General features: G+C 41.0%; 1 protein-coding gene across 2 annotated transcripts; it reads left to right on the top strand.

Moving 5' to 3' along the window:
* The first annotated feature begins 7,217 nt into the window (after positions 1-7,217).
* Positions 7,218-18,908, top strand: LOC118941021 (zinc finger protein 624-like). 2 transcript variants are annotated; one of them, XM_036951257.1, is made up of 3 exons: positions 7,218-7,346; positions 10,458-10,706; positions 15,808-18,908. In XM_036951257.1, the coding sequence occupies exons 2-3, from the start codon at positions 10,604-10,606 to the stop codon at positions 17,292-17,294; spliced, it is 1,590 nt and encodes a 529-aa protein (XP_036807152.1). In that variant the 5' UTR covers positions 7,218-7,346; positions 10,458-10,603; the 3' UTR covers positions 17,295-18,908. The 2 variants fall into 2 exon arrangements, with proteins under 2 accessions (XP_036807152.1, XP_036807151.1); XM_036951256.1 differs by lacking the exon at positions 7,218-7,346 and adding an exon at positions 7,805-7,956.
* Positions 18,909-21,874: the final 2,966 nt, after the last annotated feature.

The raw sequence follows: 21,874 nt of genomic DNA, 5'->3' as shown, positions 1-21,874 counted from the left end.
GGTTCTTATGGTTGTATTCAGTTCTTCATATTAGATCTGACAGTATGAATGGTTCTTATGGTTGTATTCAGTTCTTCATATTAGATATGACAGTATGAATGGTTCTTATGGTTGTATTCAGTTCTTCATATTAGATCTGACAGTATGAATGGTTCTTATGGTTGTATTCAGTTCTTCATATTAGATCTGACAGTATGAATGGTTCTTATGGTTGTATTCAGTTCTTCATATTAGATCTGACAGTATGAATGGTTCTTATGGTTGTATTCAGTTCTTAATATTAGATCTGACAGTATGAATGGTTCTTATGGTTGTATTCAGTTCTTCATATTAGATCTGACAGTATGAATGGTTCTTATGGTTGTATTCAGTTCTTCATATTAGATCTGACAGTAGGACAGAGAAGTGCTTAGACTGGGCTGAGAGGTTGCTTGACCTCCTGTAGCAGTGGGACGGCCATGAGACCAGAGGTAGCAGAACTGAGTGCTCAGGTTGGGATCCAGAGTTTGTGCCTGAAGGTAGAGATGGGGCAGTTCTTCTTGCTGCACCGTAAGTAAACACCATTGTCTTGTAGTGGATGTGAGCTTCGACTGGAAGCCAGTGGAATGTACGGAGGAGCAGGGTGACATGGGGGATCTTGGGAAGGTTAAACACCCAGACAGACTGCAGTGTTCTAGATAAGTTCAGTGGAGACCCATCATTCAGGGCAGGTGAGCCACCTGTTTTGAGCACCACAGTTTTAGCAATAAAACAGTGAGAAAATAAAGTATCTGTTTGCAAACAATGTCAAAAAACGTGTTATTGACTTGTTAATAAAGCCGCATACAAACATGGTCTATTTGGTTTTCTTGAGTAAGGCATCTCCAAAATGCAGGTGTTTAAGCCTACATCAGTGCTTTCTGTGGAGGTGGGGCAAGCCAGCAGAAAATACTGAGCTTAGCGCTGTGATTGGCTCAGGGTTTTGTCATTCATGGGGACAATACATCACTGCCAAGTCTTAGGGTAGAACTTGAAAATTCAAGCCCCTTGGGTGCTGTGAGAGAGTTACATTAGAAGTTCCCATCCAATAAGGCTCAAGGTCATTGTCCACAGATAAAGTAACGTAAAATCATGTTATTTCTACAGTCGCTTTGATTGGACTGATCATGTCAACATCGTACTTTCAACATCTGAGCTAGCAGTCATCATCATGAATCAAGTCGACAATCTACTGGCAAATCCTTTTTAATCTTTGTCATATGAAGAGAAATAATGAGAAATTATAGAGAAAAGGTATCGGTACTCATCGTCATTGGACATAAACATTACAAAACAAATGACAAATTCAACAATGAGTGGTTTGGAAGGAATCAGTGGCTAACTGCAAGCATTGCAAAGCAATCATTAGCCTGCTATTCATTGGAGTGGCTCTGTGGTCTCAAGTCTAAGATTAAGTGGCTTTTTTCCTAGTTTAAAATTGTAACATTTCAACATTGGCCGTGCTGTCAATGAAGCTTGATTTGTGCCGCGCTCAAATCAACTTATCACCTCCACCCTACCTGCCACCCTAGACCCACTCCAATTTGCTTACCGCCCAAATAGGTTCACAGACGATGCAATCTCAACAACGCTGCACACTGCCCTAACCCATCTGGACAAGAGGAATACCTATGTGAGAATGCTGTTCATCGACTACAGCTCGGTATTTAACACCATTGTGCCCTCCAAGCTCGTCATCAAGCTCGAGACCCTGGGTCTCGACCCCGCCCTGTGCAACTGGGTACTGGACTTCCTGACTGGCCGCCCCCAGGTGGTGAGGGTAGGCAACAACATCTCCACCCCGCTGATCCTCAACACTGGGGCCCCACAAAAGGGTGCGTTCTGAGCCCTCTCCTGTACTCCCGGTTCACCCACGACTGCGTGGTCATGCACGCCTCCAACTCAATCATCAAGTTTGCGGACGACACAACAGTGGTAGGCTTGATTACCAACAACGACGAGACGGCCTACAGGGAGGAGGTGTGGGCCCTCGGAGTGTGGTGTCAGGAAAATAGCCTCACACTCAACGTCAACAAAACTAAGGAGATGATTGTGGACTTCAGGAAACAGCAGAAGGAACACCCCCCTATCCACATTGATGGAACAGTAGTGGAGAGGGTAGTAAGTTTTAAGTTCCTCGGCGTACACATCACAGACAAACTGAATTGGTCCACCCACACAGACAGCATTGTGAAGAAGGCGCAGCAGCGCCTCTTCAACCTCAGGAGGCTGAAGAAATTCGGCTTGTCACCAAAAGCACTCACAAACTTCTACAGATGCACAATCGAGAGCATCCTGTCGGGCTGTATCACCGCCTGGTACGGCAACTGCTCCGCCCACAAACGTAAGGCTCTCCAGAGGGTAGTGAGGTCTGCACAACGCATCACCGGGGGCAAACTACCTGCCCTCCAGGACACCTACACCACCCGATGTCACAGGAAGGCCATAAAGATCATCAAGGACAACAACCACCCGAGCCACTGCCTGTTCACCCCGCTATCATCCAGAAGGCGAGGTCAGTACAGGTGCATCAAAGCTGGGACCGAGAGACTGAAAAACAGCTTCTATCTCAAGGCCATCAGACTGTTAAACAGCCACCACTAACATTGAGTGGCTGCTGCCAACACACTGACTCAACTCCAGCCACTTTAATAATGGGAATTGATGGGAAATTATGTCAAATATATCACTAGCCACTTTAAACAATGCTACCTAATATAATGTTTACATACCCTACATTATTCATCTCAAATGTATATGTATATACTGTACTCTATATCATCTACTGCATCTTTATGTAATACATGTATCACTAGCCACTTTAACTATGCCACTTTGTTTACATACTCATCTCATGTGTATATACTGCACTCAATACCATCTACTGTATCTTGCCCATGCCGCTCTGTACCATCACTCATTCATATATCTTTATGTACATATTCTTTATCCCCTTACACTTGTGTCTATAAGGTAGTAGTTTTGGAATTGTTAGCTAGATTACTTGTTGGTTATTACTGCATTGTCGGAACTAGAAGCACAAGCATTTTGCTACACTTGCATTAACATCTGCTAACCATGTGTATGTGACAAAGATTTGATTTGATTTGATTTTAACTCGGTACTGCAAAATCTGACTTGAGTGAGTTCAAGACAACTGGGAACTCAGGGAAAAGCAAGCTTCGACTAGGAAAATATGTTTTGAACTTTCCTCCAACTCGGAATTGTAAATTGGGAACTTGGGCCTCTTTCTACAGCTACAACCTGAAGATCACTGACGTCATCATTTTTTTCCTGAGTTCCCAGTTGTCTCTAAAGCACCATAAATCCATAGAATGCCAGACTTTGATGACAAAATATTCCCACGACTGAACCTTCTTGTTCAAGTGATCACAGCACAACAAGGTGAGTCAAACAATGTCTTGTATGCTGCTGCATAAATTATGTAATATGCCATTGTCTGCATATATGCCCCTTTATTTATCCTACGGTTCTGACTTGGTGTACAGGGAGAACACTAAGAATGGTCCATGTTCTGAATTCTGTCACTTTGCATTTCAAAAGGGCTGCACAAATAGTTATATTGACTCTGTCCTAGCTCGCTCATTAATGTCTTAATCGAAATTACAGATTTTCTCTAATCCGCTTTTCGTCCCCCTATGCCATAGTTTGTACATCTCAATTGTCTGTAGAAACCACATTTGTTTAAGTCAGTCAGCCATGTTTTTTTAAAAGCAGGAAATGAGGATGAATGAACTGTTTCGTTGCCAGACAAGGCTCTGTTGATAGCCAGGTGTAGCAGTGGTAAGTTGTTGGGACAGCTTTATGTAGGCCCTAACAGTTTGTGTGCACCGTTATTGTGCAATTAATGTATTGTTTAGTATTGTGTTGTGTAATGGCTTTGCTGGCATGCATCCCACTTTTTAACTGAATCATTATTTAACTAGGTAAGTCATTTAAGAACATATTCTTATTTACAATGACGGCCGACCCTGGCCAAACCCAAACGATGCTGGGCCAATGTGCGCTTCCCTATGGGACTCACAATCACGGCCGGATGTGATTCAGACTGGATTCGAACCAGGGACTGTAGTGTTGTCTCTTGCACTGAGATGCAGTTTCTTAGACAGCTGCGCCACTCGGGTGCCCTTAAAAGGTTTGCGCCCAACGTGGGAGAGGAGTTTGACGGCACAAGTGGGGAGCCCAGCCAACAGAGATTTGAGAAATGTTTTGGGATTCTTCCCCAGAACTGTGCCTCGCCACAAACTTGTCTCGGAGCTCGACGGACAATTTCTTCGACCTCATTACTTGGTTTTTGCTCTGACTTGCAATGTCAACTGTGGGACCTTTATATAGACAGGTGTGTTCCTTTTCCAATCATGTCCAATCATTTAAATTTACCACAGGTGGATTCCAGTCAAGTTGTAGAAACATCTCAAGGATGATCAATGGAAACAGGATGCACTTAAGCTCAATTTTGAGTCTGAGGAAAGGGTCTGAATACTTATGCAAATAAGGTGTTCATTTTTAATAAATTTGCTAAATAAATTTGATGCATTTTATACATTTGCTAAATTCGCTTTGTCATTATGGGGTATTGTGTACATTGATGAGGAGTAAAAAATGCATTTAATCAATTTTTGAATAAGGCTGTTAAGCAACACAATGTGGAAAAAGTCTAGGGATGCCCTGTACATGCTTTAAATGTACAATGTAAGGAGCTGAAGTGGTAAACACAATGGCATAATGGAAAATGCATGTCCAATGGTTCGCTGTATTAGTTTTATCCACATTAAAACACCTAGGTAGTGCAGTGGTTATCTCGGTATTAGTATTATCTCTGTATTACCCTAGGTAGAGCAGTGGTTCTCTCTGTATTAGTATTATCTCTGTGTTTCCCACATTAAAACACCTAGGTAGAGCAGAGAGGACAGAGCATGTGGCTTTGTAACACACAGGTGTTTCATCTCCACATTGGGATGATTTTAACAGTGCAACGCCACACTGGCCTCATGCCTCTCAGGTAGGAGGGTACCAGAAGTAAAATAATAATAAACACAAAACTAATGAAGGAGCACACAGTCACCAACAATATGTCACTGTTGTCAATACTTTCAACCTGCTCAGATCGCTGTTACAGTACAGCACCACCAATTTTCCATGTATTAAGTAACCTTCTGTCTTATGGAACCATAATGTAACATATCACACTATTTTGAGAGTCTCGGATTTATATTTACTATGTTACATCTGGTCTATGAGACGAGGCTGCTCCTTGATCTACATTATTAACACGCAGATCAAGAGGTGTGTTTTCCCTTCAGCATCTGCATGTGATATAATCTCACCCACCTCACATCATGAATCTAAAATGGTTAACCTTTGCTGTGAGTGATGGGAAAAAAAACTGACCAAGGCAATTACTTGAATAATTCAATGAATGTTTTGTTTACACATTTTATGAGTAATTTGTCTTGTTTAATTAAAAAAGAAATTGACTTTGCCGTCAATGGGAATTGGGCCATGATTCAGCTTCAGTGTGTAATTGCAGACGGCAATTAGGGGCGTTCTCTAATATCGGGTGTTTCATGATATCAAGTTTACACCAATTGATGCTCCCCATTGGTCCATTACCGTTTCTTTTGCGTTGGGTACAACAGTTGTTGAGAACTGTAGAATTGTAGCTATGCCTAACCTTAACCCTTTTTCCTAACCTTAATATCAGTCCTATAACCACCGTTAATTATCATAACCTGCCACATTCGTTATCCAAACCTGCATGGTAAACAAATCCCTAACCCTCACCCTTTTCCTAACCTTAACCTCAGTCTCCTGACCTCCACTTTAATTGTCCTAACCTGCCACTTTAATTATCCTAACCTGTCATGTATGCTTTGTGCCTAGTTAAATAAATACATATATATATATATATACAATGTTTTTAAATAGGGTCCATCAGTTTCATAACACCGAAATGTCATGTGTCAATTTGGATTATATCAGGGAACATCCACATCAAGAAACTGTACAGTAGTTCTCCTACTGGGAGGCGCGGGAAATAGATTAAAGAGTGATTGGTGCTGAGGAAGCTATGGCAGTGGATGCCCCGCAGCCTGTTGAGATTCATAATGTCGTTTACCAGTTGACGGATACCGATTGTAAATATTAATTGTACGTGCGGCTGAAAGGTTTTTGGGAGTTCAGGAATTAACATTGGAAGCATTGCAGGCAGTGGTGGAAAAAGTACCCAATTGTCATACTTGAGTTAAAGTAAAGATACTTGAGTCAAGGAAAAGGTGAAAGCCACCCAGTAAAATACTACTTGAGTAAAAGTCTAAAAGTATTTGGTTTGACATATACATAAGTATCAAAGGTAAAAGTATAAATAATTTCAAATTCATTATATTTAGAGAAATAGACAGCACGCTTTTCTTGTTGTTTAAATGTACGGATAGTCAGGGGCACACTCCAACACAGTCATGGCGTGCGTTCCTAAATTCGCTCTGGCTATATACTCCAATTTCAGAGCACTCTGGTCTAAGTGCCAGAGGGCAGAATAATTGATGAAAAGGAACGCTCAACACCCCTTGAATACTGCCGGTGTCAGTAAACGTCGGCAAAAAAAAGCATAATTAAATTGTTGCGTGTAGCACAGTTAAAGTCACCAATGCTCTGGATAACATGAACACAGCCTAACCAGCTCTGCTAAGGCGAGTAAAATGGTCAGAGTTCTCTCATTTGTACTGAAAGTAGCTAGCAAGCTAGCCAATGCTAACCAGTTATCTTGGATGCTTGACTGCCGTTGTGAGGTCAGAACGCTTGAATCAACCCTCCTCCTCCGCCAGTGTGGCTCCGAGAGCGATATGAACTGACAATCTGACAACCCTCAGCTCACTCTGATACCCCCAAAAACTCCTGACACAGTACTTAAAATATTTGTACTTAAGTACTTTACACCACCGATTGCAGGGAATACTGACTGAAGATGTTCCTCCCTACGAGGCCCATGAGACTGTGTAGGGATGTGATTTGAATAGGACTGTGACTGAACGAGTGGGATGTTGTTATTTATCTATTTATGTATTTGGTTTTGATATCGTTGTTCCCCCTCCCCTTTTCCGTAAAGGAAATGTATTTTCTTCTACAGTTTATTAACCTTACAGTAGGTGGCGCCAGGCACGTTATATTTGTGTAAATGTCAGTATACCAGAGAAGAAGATGACGCTGATGCACTGTCGTAGTGGGGAACAGGAAGTTCCGGGTCGAATCGACAGCGCTGTGCTGTTGTGTCGATAGTGGTTGTGTCCGTTTCAAATTTTTCATTGTAGGTATGTAATAGCATGTTTAAACTTTCTAATGTCGAAAGAATATATAACATGCTAGGTAACAAATCCGTTTCACGCCTGGTAATGGTTTTAATTGTATGTGTTATTTTGGAGTCTAACCGAGTGAGTGAAGAACGTGATTAAAAACGATTTTACAAGTCACAGACTTTGGGTTTATCTGAGTGTATGTACATATTTTCGTCAAAGTCATTTCATAAAGATTCCACTTATTTGAGTTCGTTTTTACATGTTCTTGGTTTTGTGTAAAATGTTTATGAGCTGGTAAATAGCCTCGTCCGAACCATCCTGTTCTCGCGAGTTTACATACACTGTTTCGTTAATGTAAGATCGCGAGATCAGGATGGTTCAGACGAGGCAAGTCAAATGGCGGCTTCAACGGTTTCGGTCGTCTTTCTAGGAGTTTTCTCGTGGTGAAAATCAAAATAGAGGGAAGCTAACAGAAGTTATCCTTCACCATTTGTAGAGAGAGGCCAACTGCATGGAATGGCGTCGATTAATGCGAATGAATGGGAGCACGTGTCAAACTCATTCCATGGAGGACCAAGTGTCTGCGTGTTTTCGCTCCACACCTGTACTTGATTAATGAATTAAGGTCACTATTTAGAAAGGAACTCCCCTCATCTGATTGTCTAGGTTTTAATTGAAAGGAACACCTGATGAGAATTGGCCCTCAATGGAATGAGTTTTGCATCACCCCCTTTGTTTTCTACTGTGTTATTGACTTGTTAATTGTTTACTCCATGTGTAACTCTGTGTTGTCTGCTCATACTGCTATGCTTTATCTTGGCCAGGTCGCAGTTGCAAATGAGAACTTCTTCTCAACTAGCCTACCTGGTTAAATAAAGGTGAAATAAAAAAAAATCAATGAAACAATGGAAATGGAGAGTTTGAGAAGCAACAGCTGTGCTGGAATGCGATCAATGTGGGGGACAGTTCTGATGATATGGCGCGGGAGGATGAGGGCCTAGTATGTGAATGTTCTGTAGTGGAAAGGGATAAGAAGAACAGAGATAATGATACTGGAAGCAGAGGCGCATGTAGTATAGAAACTCCAGAGGTCCAAGGTAGGGAGCTCGAGTAATAATGTGGAAAGTTGGGATGGTGTTTGAGGAGACCACAGGGCCTCATTCACACCCTGATTAACCAAGGCCATAAAAAGAGGTGTAGTTAAACTGGGATGCAGCCGTGTAAACGAGAACTTGTTCTGAACTAGCCTACCTGGTTAAATAAAGGTGAAATAAACAATTGAAAATGGTAGATTGTTAATATCTTGTGCAAGTCAGGTTCAGCAAGGGAAGATTCTTCAATTGGAAAATCATAATGGGACGAAGCTCAGAAGCCATGACCCTGGAGCTGATGCTAAATTGAAGGGAGTAATAATGCACAGTGGCTAGGAAAAACTCCCTAGAAAGGCCAGAACCAAGGAAGAAACCTTGAGAGGAACCAGGCTTTGAGGGGTGGCCAGTCCTCTTCTGGCTGTGCTGGATGGAGATTTTCATAGATGACCAAGAGGGCAAATAATAATAATCACATTGGTTGTTGAGGGTGCAACAGGTCAGCACCTCAGGAGTAAATGTCAGTTGGCTTTTCATTGCCGATCATTGAGAGTTTCTCTTCTGCTCCTGCTGTCTCTAGAGAGTTGGAAACAGCAGGTCTGGGACCGGTAGCACGTCCAAACAGGTCAGGGTTCCATAGCAGAACAGTTGAATCTGGATCAGCAACGGTGAATCATCACAGTGTTTTTAAATGCCAAAGAATGGGACATGTAGCTGTTGAGTGAAAATATGTGCCAAGTGTGGTGGGGAACTTGATTATGCTGAATGTTGGAGCAATGTGACAGTTAAGTGTTGCAATTGTGTGGAGGACAAAGAGCAGAATTTGGTGGATTCCAGGTGCAGAGAGATGCTCAGAGATATAGAATCTGTCTTGATGTATCATATGCAGAGGCTGACAGACTGGTGGAACTACAGTGCAGACTGATGGAGCTTCCATGGCTGGTCCCGTAGTAAGAGGACCTACTGTCAGAACTGGTCTTTCTACTAGTCCTGACATGGTTTCGAGGCCTGTTCATCTTGTGCCCATAAATATGCTGTGACAAAGGATTCTTTGATAGTGAATACAATTTACTTCATAGCATTCAGTGGTAAGCTTATCAACAACTTGGATTGTGTAAAGCAGAAATACCAGGTTTAAAGTTATCTTGTAAACTGCAGCAGAGTTGTTGGGGGTAACAGATGTTACTGTCGGTATGGTTTTTGATAAGCTGGATAACCTGGGGGTGGATTGTCTCAGCATGATGTAAACCCCCATGTTTGCAAACACAGAAAGGGATCTATTGATATAGTTTATTGGGGGGTGTGGGAGGGTTTTTGGGGGAAGGGGAGGGTGTGGTAGAAGTTAATAGGGATTTCTTGTTTTATTTTCTTAGTACAGAATTAGACAGACATGGACCTTAAACGTTTGTTTGTGGACCTCCATGATACCATAGGAGGTCTGCATCAACGGACTTCAGTGCAGGTAGTGCCTCATCAGAGAGAGAACATTTCAGTTGCTCTACAGTTCTGAAGCTGAATGTAATGATTATCAGTTCTTTACATGTGTACTAATATTCAGACACATTCAGTTGTTTCTATATTTATCTATAATTCAGGGTTTTCACACGGGGCTTCAAGTAAATTAATATTAGTGCCTGAAAAAGTCCTTGAATTTGACTTGCCACTGTACGACCCCATATAATTCTTAATATGGTGTGAATGGGAAATAAATGTGGTTTCTGTGAGTGAAATAATACAGTGAAGACAAGGTTATTCAGGAAAATAGTACATAGTGCTGCCTGAAACATACTGTGATCTTGAGTCATTTATGCATTTATGTGAATTTAGGGAATCTACGATAGATTAAGTGCACTTATGTTGTGCAATTTAAAATGTGTACTTTGTGTCTAATGTGAATAAAAGTTTTGTTTAGGATTAGCTACCTGATCTACTGAAATGAGATAATTGAACATGAAAAAATAGAAAATATTTTTACAGAATAAAGTGCCAGAACTGTCAAGACAATAACTTTTATTTCCGTTTGTCTTTATTACTACAGACCGACTCAGATTAAGTCTGAGGCTGTTAACATCAACAGTGAGGACAAACCCAGCCTGCCACTCTCCTTCCACACTGAGTAGAAACCTACAGTTACTGGGTCCTGATTGTGACAGTGGAGCCCAGTTTGTATTGCAGGATCCAGAGATGGCATCAGTGAAGCTGGAAGACTGCAGTCAAACACTGGAGCTGAATGTAAACATTAAAGATGAAGAAGAGGAGGAGAAGATTAGGACAACTGTTAGTCATGGTAAGAGCTGGTTCTATCTATAAGTTATCTTCATATATTAGACCTCCATAGGTTATGACCAGTCTATTGCTTGTTTGAATTCTGTAATTCTGACATCACACATCCCTGAACAACTCAAAGTCACAGCGAAGCAAAACATTTAAAAACTTGTCACGCCTGCCTTTGCCCACACATTGTCTCAAGAATGCTGAAAATGTTTAATACCCTCAATCACCAAGTTAGGCATACAGGAAACACTGTGAACCTGGCAACCTTGGTTAGTGTGCACTGCGCCCGGCCCGCCACAGGAGTCGCTGGCCAGACCCTCCCTAACCCGGACGACGTGCGTCGCCCCACGGACCTCCCGGGCGCAAACCCAGAGTCTCTGGTGGCACAGCTTGCACTGCAGCACCCTTAACCACTGCGCCACCAGGGAGGCCCTCAAAAGGGTTTTCTAATGATGAATTAGCCTTTAAAAATGATCAACTTGGATTAGCTAACACAACATGCCATTGGATCACAGGAGTGATGGTTGCTGATAATGGGCCTCTGTACGCCTATGTAGATATTCCATAAAATATCTGCGATTTCCAGCTACAATAGTCATTTACAACAATAACAATGTCTTCACTCTATTTATGATCAATTTGATGTTATTTTAATGGATGAACAATGTGCTTTTCTTTCAAAACAAGGACATTTCTAAGTGACTCCAAACATTTGAACAGTAGTGGATATTTAATATTTTGTATATATCAAGTTGTAGAAACATCTCAAGGATGATCATTGGACACAGGAAGCATCTGAACTCAATTTTTAGTCTCTTGTTTTAATTTTTTTTGTTTTTATACATTTTCAAAAATGCCTAAACCTGTTTTCACTTTGTCATTATGGGGTATTGTGTGTAGATTGCTGAGGATATTTTTGTATTTAATTATAGAATTAGGCTGTAACATAACAACGTGGAAAAAGTCAAGGGGTCTGAATACTTTCAGAGGGCACTGTCAGACCCCTTCCCATTTCTCCCATTTTGGTACGTTACAGCCTTCTTCTAAAATTGATTACATGTTTTTCCCCGTCAATCTACACACAATATCCCATAATGACATCACAATATCCCATAATGACATCACAATACCCCATAATGACATCACAATACCCCATAATGACAAAGCCAAAACAGGTTTTTAGAAATTCTTGCAAATGTAATGTTTTTAAATAATAATTGCTTATTTACATAAGTTTTCAGACCCTTTGCTATGAGATGATCCTTGAGATGTTTCTACAACTTGGAGTCCACCTGTGGTAAATTCAATTGATTGGACATGATTAGGCACACACCTGTCTATGTCAGGTCCCACATTTGACACTGCATGTCAGAGTTAAAACCAAGTCATGAGGTGGAAGGATTTGTCCGTCGAGCTCCGAGACAGGATTGTGTCGGCACAGATCTGGAGACCGGTACCAAAACATTTCTGCAGCATTAATGGTCCCAAGAACACAGAGGCCTCCATTATTCTTCAATGGAAGGACTTTGGAGCCATCAAGACTCTTCCTATAGCTGGCCACCCGGACAAACTGAGCAATCGGGGGAGAAGGGCCTTGGTCAGGGAGGTGGCCAAGAACCCGATGGTCAATCTGACAGAGCTCCAGAGTTCCTCTATGGAGACGAGAGAATCTTCCAGAAGGACAATCATCTCGGCAGGACTCCACTAATCAGGTCTTTATGGTAGAGTGCCCAGACGGAAGCCACTCCTCAGTAAAAGGCACATGACAGTCCACTTGGAGTTTGCCAAAAGGCACCTAAAGAACCATGAGCTTGAGAGGATCTGCAGAGAAGAATGGGAGAAACTCCCCAAATACAATTGTGCCAAGCTTGTAGCTTCATACCCAACAAGACTCAAGGCTGTAATCGCTGCCAAAGGTGCTTCAACTAACTATTGTGTGAAGGGTCTGAATACTTACATAAATGTAATATTTCATGTTATTTCTAAAAACCTGTTTTTGCCCTTGTCATTATGGGTATTGTGTGTAGACTGATGAGAATTAGAATAAGACTGTAATGTAACAAAAACAAAAAGCCAAGGGGTCTGAATCCTTTTTGAATGCATTGTAGACGTTATTTCATGCTACTAAGACTTGTATGGATGACAACAGTATTGCCAGCATTTGTTTTATTCACTGGGCTATCTGGAGTGATCAGAGTGTAGACTAAAGAAGTGGAGTAGACAAACTGCCAGTGTTTTGAAGTTCTATGAAATGAGTCTGTGTAGTTACTAACCCCCTTTGTCACGAGAATTTATATCCCAATGTTCTAACGGAACTATTTTATAACTCCATCTGTATCCTAGAGGTTGTAAGGCTCTAAGTTTTAATAAACAGAGTCCCAGCATACAAATGATCAGTTCTTTATTCAGAGAGCTCTGCCCTCTCAAGTTCAGAGCCCATCTTTTATACACACATCAGTGGAGAACCCCACCCCGCTTTAGGATGGCTGTATTGTTCCACTGTACACTTACATTGTTTATCATATTCTACAACATGTTTCATCATTTTCTGCAAGCCTAACAGTTTCTCCTCTCCGGGTGGGGACAGAATGTCCTGTAAGGAACACAGTGTTCTAATTATATCCTGCCAACGCTGCACATATTACCAACTTATAGTCTTATGTGTCAAATGGAGTTCACACACAGTGAAAGATTAGTGGAATCTGTGTGGGTAGCTGGACAGGTAGGATGACTGACAGTGAAGGTGAACACGTGTCAGGTGACAGAGGAATGGATGAGACTGAGGCAGGAATTCCTTTAACCATAAAGTGGTATATTTACTGAGTAGTGTGGATTCATGGACGCACAGAACTTCTGGATCAGATGGAGTTAAGGAAGAGAAAGCAGCGAGATCAGGCAATGGCAATTTCCTCCTTTTATGGAGTTGAGATCTGTCGGACATTTCCACCTGACCTAATTAAAGCTCCCCTGGCCCAGCTGAGTAAATGGCAATGAATTAAAGGATTATTCCACCAACTCCATGGGCCTTTTCTACACACAGTGATACAGTTTCAGGGTGAAATATCTTAGTCATTACTTTAAACACAAATTCTACTATCACCCTTGTGATGTTGAGTGGAGGATGGTATAGCTAATCATTTTCACCACTTTTGCCTCTTATTAGTTTTTGACTCCTACCCAGTTTTAGAATAGTTTTTATTCCCATTCCCATACAGTCTACTGAAATGAATACATACACTACCGTTGAAAAGTTTAGGGTCACTTAGAAATGTCCTTGTTTTTGAAAGAAAATTGTTTTTTTTGTCCATTAAAATAACATCAAATTGACCATTAATACAGTGGAGATGTTGTTAATGTTGTAAATGACTTGTAGCTGGAAACGAATGATTTTTTAAAACGGAATATCTACATAGGTGTACAGAGTCCCATTATCAGCAACCATCACTCCTGTGATCCAATGGCATGTTGTGTTAGCTAATCCAAGTTTATCATTTATAAGGGCTAATTGATCATTACAAAACCCTTTTGCAATTATGTTAGCACAGTTGAAAACTGTGGTGCTGATAAAAGAAGCAATAAAACTGTCCTTTTTTAGACTAGTTGAGAATCTGGGTCATTTGTCGGTTCGATTACAGGCTCAAAATGGCCAGAAACAAAGACCTTTCTTCTGAAAGTCGTCAGTCTATTCTTGTTCTGAGAAATGAAGGCTATTCCATATGAGAAATTTCCAAGAAACTGAAGATCTCGTGCAGTTCTGTGTCCTACTCCCTTCACAGAACAGTGCAAACTGGCTCTAACCAGAATAGAAAGAGGAGTGGGAAGTACTATTATTTTGAAAGGCTGTTTTTCCATTGAAAGCCTATCCACCATACAAAGACTTAGGACCCAGTGGAAATCTGTCTTCCTCAACATGTGACCAGTCTTTAGGCATTGTTTCAGATCTCTATGGCTTCCTCAACACGTGACCAGTCTTTAGGCATTGTTTTAGGCTTTTACTCTGAAAAATGAGGGAGCTACACCGCTTTTAATGAGAGGACAGTGGAAATTTCCATCCATGAGCCAGGCACGTGATCGGGAGCGCGCATTTCTTGTTTACCCTTTTCCATCGACGAAGCTTTTGTCCGGTTGAAATATTATTGATTATTTATGACAAAAGCAACCTGAAGATTGATTTTAAACATCGTTTGACATGTTTCTACTATCTTTTATTGTGTTTTTTGACTTTTCGAGAGTGCTTATTGTGCCTTTGGATTTCTGAACTAAACGCACCAACAAAACGGAGGTATTTGGACATAAAGATGAACTTTATCGAACAAAACACACATTTATTGTCTAACATGGAGACCTGGGAGTGCCACCAGATGAAGATCATCAAAGGTAAGTGATTAATTTTAATGCTATTTCTGACTTTTGTGAAGCTCTCCTTGGTTGGAAAATGGCTGTATGGGTTTCTGTGTCTCGTCGCTGAACTAACATAATCGCAGAGTGTGCTTTCACCGTAAAGCCTTTTTGAAATCTGACACAGCGGTTGCATTAATGAGAAGTTTATCTGCATTTGTATGTTTAACACTTGTATCTTTTATCAATGTTTATGATGAGTATTTCTGTTTTTTGATGTGGCTCTCTTTACTTTAATCGGATGTTTGTTTGAGACAATGCATTTCTGAACACAACACACCAATTTCAAATGAGGTTTTTGGACATAAAGATTAACTTTATCGAACAAAACACACATTTATTGTGTAACTTGAAGTCCTGTGAGTGCCATCTGATGAAGATCATCAAAGGTTAGTGATTAATTTAATCGCTACTTCTGACTTTTATGAGACCTCTCCTTGGCTGGAAAATGACTGTATGGTTTTCTGTGACTAGGTGCTGACCTAACATAATCGTTTGGTGTGCTTTCGCCGTAAAGCCTATTTGAAATCGAAGACTCTGGCTGGATTTACAAGAAGTTTATCTTTAAAATGGTGTAAAATAATTTTAATTATGGGATTTGAACCAGACAGGTTAAGCACTTTGTGACAACTACTGATGTAAAAAGTGCTTCATAAAATACATTTGATTAACATGTATATCACATCAACTGACTGTTTTTTCTGATGTTCACACAGGGTACCATGTTGAGACATTCTCCACATCCAGAGAGCAACAGCAGGGAGATCAGAGAGCTAAGAAGTCTCATCACTGCCCACATTGTGAAGAGATTTTCCCATTTCTATCAAAGCTAAGAATACACCTAAAAATACACACAGGAGAGAAGCCTTACTCCTGCTCTGACTGTGGAAAATGTTTTAAAACATCAAATGAGCTAAAGGTTCATCAGACAACACACACAGGAGAGAAGCCTTTCTTCTGCCCTGACTGTGGAACTAGTTTCTCTCAGCTTTCCCACTTAAAATCACATGAACGTATACATACAGGGGAGAAGCCATACTCCTGCTCTGACTGTGGGAAATGTTTTAAAACATTATATGAGCTAAAAGTTCATCAGAGAACACACACAGGAGAGAAGCCTTACGTCTGCTCTGACTGTGGAAAATGCTTCACATCATCAACTCATCTAAAAGTTCATCAGAGAACACACACAGGAGAGAAGCCTTATTCCTGCTCTGACTGTGGAAAACGTTTTAAAACATCAAATGAGCTAAAGGTTCATCAGAAGACTCACACAGGAGAGAAGCCTTTCTTCTGCTCTGACTGTGGGGCGAGTTTCTCTCATCTGGGCACCTTAAAAACACACCAACTTATACACACTGGCGAGAAGCCTTACTTCTGCTTTGACTGTGGAAAATGCTTCAAAACATCAACTGAGCTAAAAGTTCATCAGAGAACACACACAGGAGAGAAGCCGTATTACTGCTCTGAGTGTGGAACTAGTTTCTCTAAATTTTCCATCTTAAAAACACATGAACGTATACATACAGGAGAGAAGCCTTACGTCTGCTCTGACTGTGGAAAATACTTCACAACATCAACTCATCTAAAAGTTCATCGGAGAACACACACAGGGGAGAAGCCATACTCCTGCTCTGACTGTGGAAAACGTTTTAAAACATCAAATGAGCTAAAAGTTCACCAGAGAACACATACAGGAGAGAAGCCTTATGTCTGCTCTAGCTGTGGAACTAGTTTCTCTCAACTTTCCCATTTACAATCACATGAACGTATACATACAGGAGAGAAGCCTTTCTTCTGCTCTGACTGTGGGGCGAGTTTCTCTCAGCTGGGCACCTTAAAAACACACCAACGTATACACACAGGAGCGAAGCCTTATTCCTGCTCTGACTGTAGAAAATGTTTTAAAACATCAAATGAGCTAAAAGTTCATCAGAGAACACACACAGGAGAGAAGCCTTATTCCTGCTCTGACTGTGGAAAATGTTTTAAAACATCAAATGAGCTAAAAGTTCACCAGAGAACACACACAGGAGAGAAGCCTTACGTCTGCTTTGACTGTGGAACTAGTTTCTCGCAACTTTCCAGCTTAAAATCACATGAACGTATACATACAGGGGAGAAGCCATACTCCTGCTCTGTTTGTGTAAAATGCTTCAAAACAGCAACCGAGCTAATAGTTCATCAGAGAACACACGCATGAGTGTCTGCTCTGACTTTTGGGTGAGTTTCTCTCACCATAGCAACTTAACACACCAATGTAGTCACACAGGAGAGAAGTCTTACTCCTGCTCTGTGGAAGGGTGGGCGTGTAACTCAAACTTCTAGCCAAAGGCTGCTGTGTTTAGAATCTCATCAAGGAGGACTGTAGCATTTTAGCTAATCAGCAACTTTGCAACTACTTACTACTTTTTAGCTATTACTTAGTATGTTAGCATATCATACATATTACAAGTTCGTAACATATTGTATGAATAGCAATGCGTAAAATAACGTAAGAATTGTAATTCGTAACATACGATACTTCCTAGAAGTTGTATTATACTGAACAATTTAAACACAACAATTTCAAAGATTTATAGTTTGTATAAGGAAATCAGTCATTTTAAATAAGAGGCCATAATCTATGGATTTCACATGACTGGGCAGGGGCTCCGCCATGGGTGGGACTTGGGAGGGCATAGGCCCACTTGGGAGCCAGGCCCATTCAATCGGCATGAGTTTTTCCCCACAAAAGGTCTTGATTACAGATAGAAATACTACTCAGCCCCCTCCAAGACAATCCTGCAGGTGAAGAGGTCCTGGGCTGCCGTAGTTACATGTGATCTGCAGTTGTGAGGCCGGTTGGATGTACTGCCAAATTCTCTAAAAAGACGTTAGAGGTGGCTTATGGTAGAGATATACATATTGAATTCTCTCCTGCAGTCATCATGCAATTGCACATTCCCTGAACTTGAGATATATGTGACATTGTGTTGTGTGGCCTTTTATTGTCCCCCAGCACAAGGTGCACTTGTGTAATGATAATGCTGTTTTATCAGCATCTTGATATTTCACACCTGTCAGGTGGATGGATTATCTTGACAAAGGCTGAAATGCTCACGAACAGGGATAGTAACAAAGTTGTGCACAACATTTGAGAGAAATTAGCTTTTTCTGCACATGGAACATTGCTGGAATGTTTTATTTCAGCTCATGAAACCAACACTTTACATGTTTAGTTTATATTTTAGTTCAGTTTTTATTGGTATTGTAATGTAACCTAACATACTAAATGGAGTGGCACGGATGTTTTTGTAATACATAATACGTTTTGCTCTGAGACCAGGTTGTCCCTCTGCAGTATTTTGTGGGATTGAGCTAGTAGACACTTCTTTAAAAAAAAAAAATGTTAACCTTTATTTAACTCTGCAAGTCTGTTAAAAACAAATTCTTATTTACAATGATGGCCTAAGAACAGTGGGTTAACTGCCTTGTTCAGAGGCAGAACAACAGAGTTTTACCTTGTCAGCTCGGGGACCTTTTGGTTACTGGCCCAACGCTCCAACCACAAGTCTACCTTCCGCCCCTAACATGTATCAGATAGAGATGGTGTGATGATCACTTTTCACCACTAGTTTGGGGGGATTATTTTACAACTTTATTTAATGATACACAGTTTATGAAATGAATCCATGTGTTTATTAATGGTCTTTTAAACTAGATTAGTTATTTTAGTTACTGATCATGAATGTGTTTGGATAACTGCATTGAAGCAAACTTTATTGATCTGCCAATGAAAAATAAAGTTACATGAATATGTACTGGTCAACCTCTTCTTCTCTTTAGTATTCAGTTCTTCATATTAGATCTGACAGTATGAATGGTTCTTATGGTTGTATTCAGTTCTTCATATTAGATCTGACAGTATGAATGGTTCTTATGGTTGTATTCAGTTCTTCATATTAGATCTGACAGTATGAATGGTTCTTATGGTTGTATTCAGTTCTTCATATTAGATCTGACAGTATGAATGGTTCTTATGGGCTGAGTGCCCGGAGTGTTTTTGTATGACTACAGTCAGGAGTTCTCTCTGACCCTGTGACGTCACCAGCACATTAAGTACATTCATCTTGAGATAGCCAGGTGAGACAACCACATATCACAGTAAATACATTTCCCCTCAATTAGTCAGTGCTAAATTATTATTATTTGTATTTGTATTTGGGGGGGTACTCTTTAAAGACGTAGCTGTTTCAGACCTTTTCGGGCAGATGGGACTCTGCTGTCCTAGCATCAGAGGGAAGCTGGTGCCACCATTGTGGTGCCAGGACAGAGAAGTGCTTTGACTGGGCTGAGAGGGAGCTTGACCTCCTGTAGCAGTGGGACGGCCATGAGATCAGAGGTGGCAGAACTGAGTGCTCGGGTTGGGATACAGGGTTTGAGCCTGAAAGTAGAGATGGGGCAGTTCCTCTTGCTGCACCGTAATTAAGCACCATTGTCTTGTAGTGGATGTGAGCTTTGACTGGAAGCCAGTGGAATGTACGGAGGAGCAGGGTGACCTGAGGGATCTTGGGAAGGTTAAACACCCAGACGGACTGCAGTGTTCTAGATAAGTTCAGTGGAGACCCATCATTCAGGGCAGGTGAGCCACCTGTTGTGAGCCCCACAGTTTTAGCGATAAAACAGTGTGAAATAAATGATTTGTTTGCAAACAATGTTAAAAAACATATAATTGAGTTATTAATAAAGCTGCCTACAAACATGGACTCTTTTTTTTGTTTTCTTGAGTAAGGCAGCTCCAAAATGCAGGTCTTCAGCCTTCTGTGGAGGTGGGGCAAGCCCGCAGAAAATAGGGAGCTTTGCGCCGTGACTGGCTCAGTGTTCTGTCATTCATGGGGACAATACGTCACTTCCAAGTCTAAGGGTAGAAATTGAAAATTCAAGCCCCTTGGGTGCTGCCTTGAGAAGTGCCCATCCAAGAAGGCTTAAGGTCATTGTCCACAGATAGAATAACTTCAAATCATGTGATATCTACAGTCGCTTTGATTGGACTGATCATGTCAGCATCATACTTTCAACATCTGAGCTAGCAGTCATCATCATGAATCAAGTTGACAGTCTACTGGCAAATCCTTTTTAATCTTTGTCATATGAAGAGAAATAATGAGAAATTATAGATAAAATGTGTCGGTGCTCATCGGTCATTGGACATAAACATTACACAACAAATTGCAAATTTAACAATGAGTGGTTTGGAAGGAATCAGTGGCAAACTGCAAGCATTGCAAAGCAATCATTAGTCTACTACTCAGTGGAGTGGCTCTGTGGTCCCAAGTCTAAGATTAAGGGGCTCTTTTCCTAGTTTAAAACTGTAAACATTCAACATTGGCCATGCTGTCAATGAAGCTTGATTTGTGCCACGCTCAAATCAACTTAACTCGGTACTGCAAAATCTGACTTGTGTGAGTTCAAAACAACTGGGGACTTGGGGAAAAACAAGCTATGACTGAGAAAATATGTTTTGAACTTTCATCCAACTCAGAATTGTAAATTGGGAACTCGGGCCTCTTTCTACAGCTACGACCTGAAAATCACTGACGTCATCATTTTTTTCCTGAGTTCCCAGTTGTCTTGAAAGCACCATAAATCCAGAGAATGCCAGACTTTGATGAAGTTTGATGACAAAATAAACCCACGAAGGACCGCCGCGCCACCTTCCTGTTCAAGTGAGCACAGCACAACAAGGTGAGTCCAAAAATGTCTTGTATGCTTCTGCATAAATGATGTAACATGCCAGGGAGATGTGTATACTGTAGCTAAGAAAGTAATACCAAGTGTATGTTGTGTAGTAAGATGTTAGTAGCCCATGTGCCTCACCCTAATATTTTGGTCTTGTTTCACCTCTTAATCTTGCCTCCTGTTCTGACTTGGTGGTTCACATGAAGCTTATAACATGTTTTTGAGAAATGTAATATTGTACGAATTTTCATTGTCTGCATATATGCCCTTTTATTTATCCTACGGTTCTGACTTGGCGTACAGGGAGAACACTGTAAGAACAGCCCATGTTCTGAATTCTGTCGCTGTACATTTCAAAAGTGCTGAACAAATAGTTATATTGACTACGTCCGTCCTAGCTCGCTCATTAATGTCTTAATCGAAATTACGGATTGCCTCTTATCTGCTTGTCGTCCCCTTATGCCATAGTTTGTACATCTCAAATGTCAGTAGAAACCACATTTGTTTAAGTAAGTCAACCATGTTACTTTAAAAGACAGTAAATGAGGCTGAATGAACTGTTTCGTTGCCAGACATGGTTCCGCTGATAGCCAGGTGTAGCAGTGGTAAATTGTTGGGACTATGCTGTTTGGTCAGCTTTATGTAACAGTTTGTGTTACAATTAATGTATTGTTTAGTAATGTGTTGTGTAGTGGGTTTGCTGGCATGCATCCCACTTTTTAAAAGTTTTTATTTAATCTTTATTTAACTAGTCAAGTCAGTTAAGAACAAATTCTTATATACAATGACGGCCTACCCCGGCAAAACCCAGACGATGCTGGGCCAAATGTGTGCTTCCCTATGGCACTCCCAATCACGGTCAGATGTGATTTAGCATGGCTTCGAACCAGGGACTGTAGTTATGCCTCTTGCACTGAGATGCAGTTCCTTAGACCGCTGCGCCACTCGGGAGCCCATGAAAGGTTTGCTCCCAATGTGAAGCAGGAGTTTGACGGCACAAGCAGGGAGCCCATTCAACAGAGATTTGAGAAATGTGTTGGTACTCTTATCCAGATTTGTTCC

Source organism: Oncorhynchus mykiss, chromosome 18 (assembly GCF_013265735.2).
Source record: "Oncorhynchus mykiss isolate Arlee chromosome 18, USDA_OmykA_1.1, whole genome shotgun sequence".
Classification (NCBI taxonomy): Eukaryota; Metazoa; Chordata; class Actinopteri; order Salmoniformes; family Salmonidae; genus Oncorhynchus; species Oncorhynchus mykiss.
Note: the sequence above shows the minus strand (reverse complement) of the source record. Positions and strands in the feature narration are given on the sequence as shown.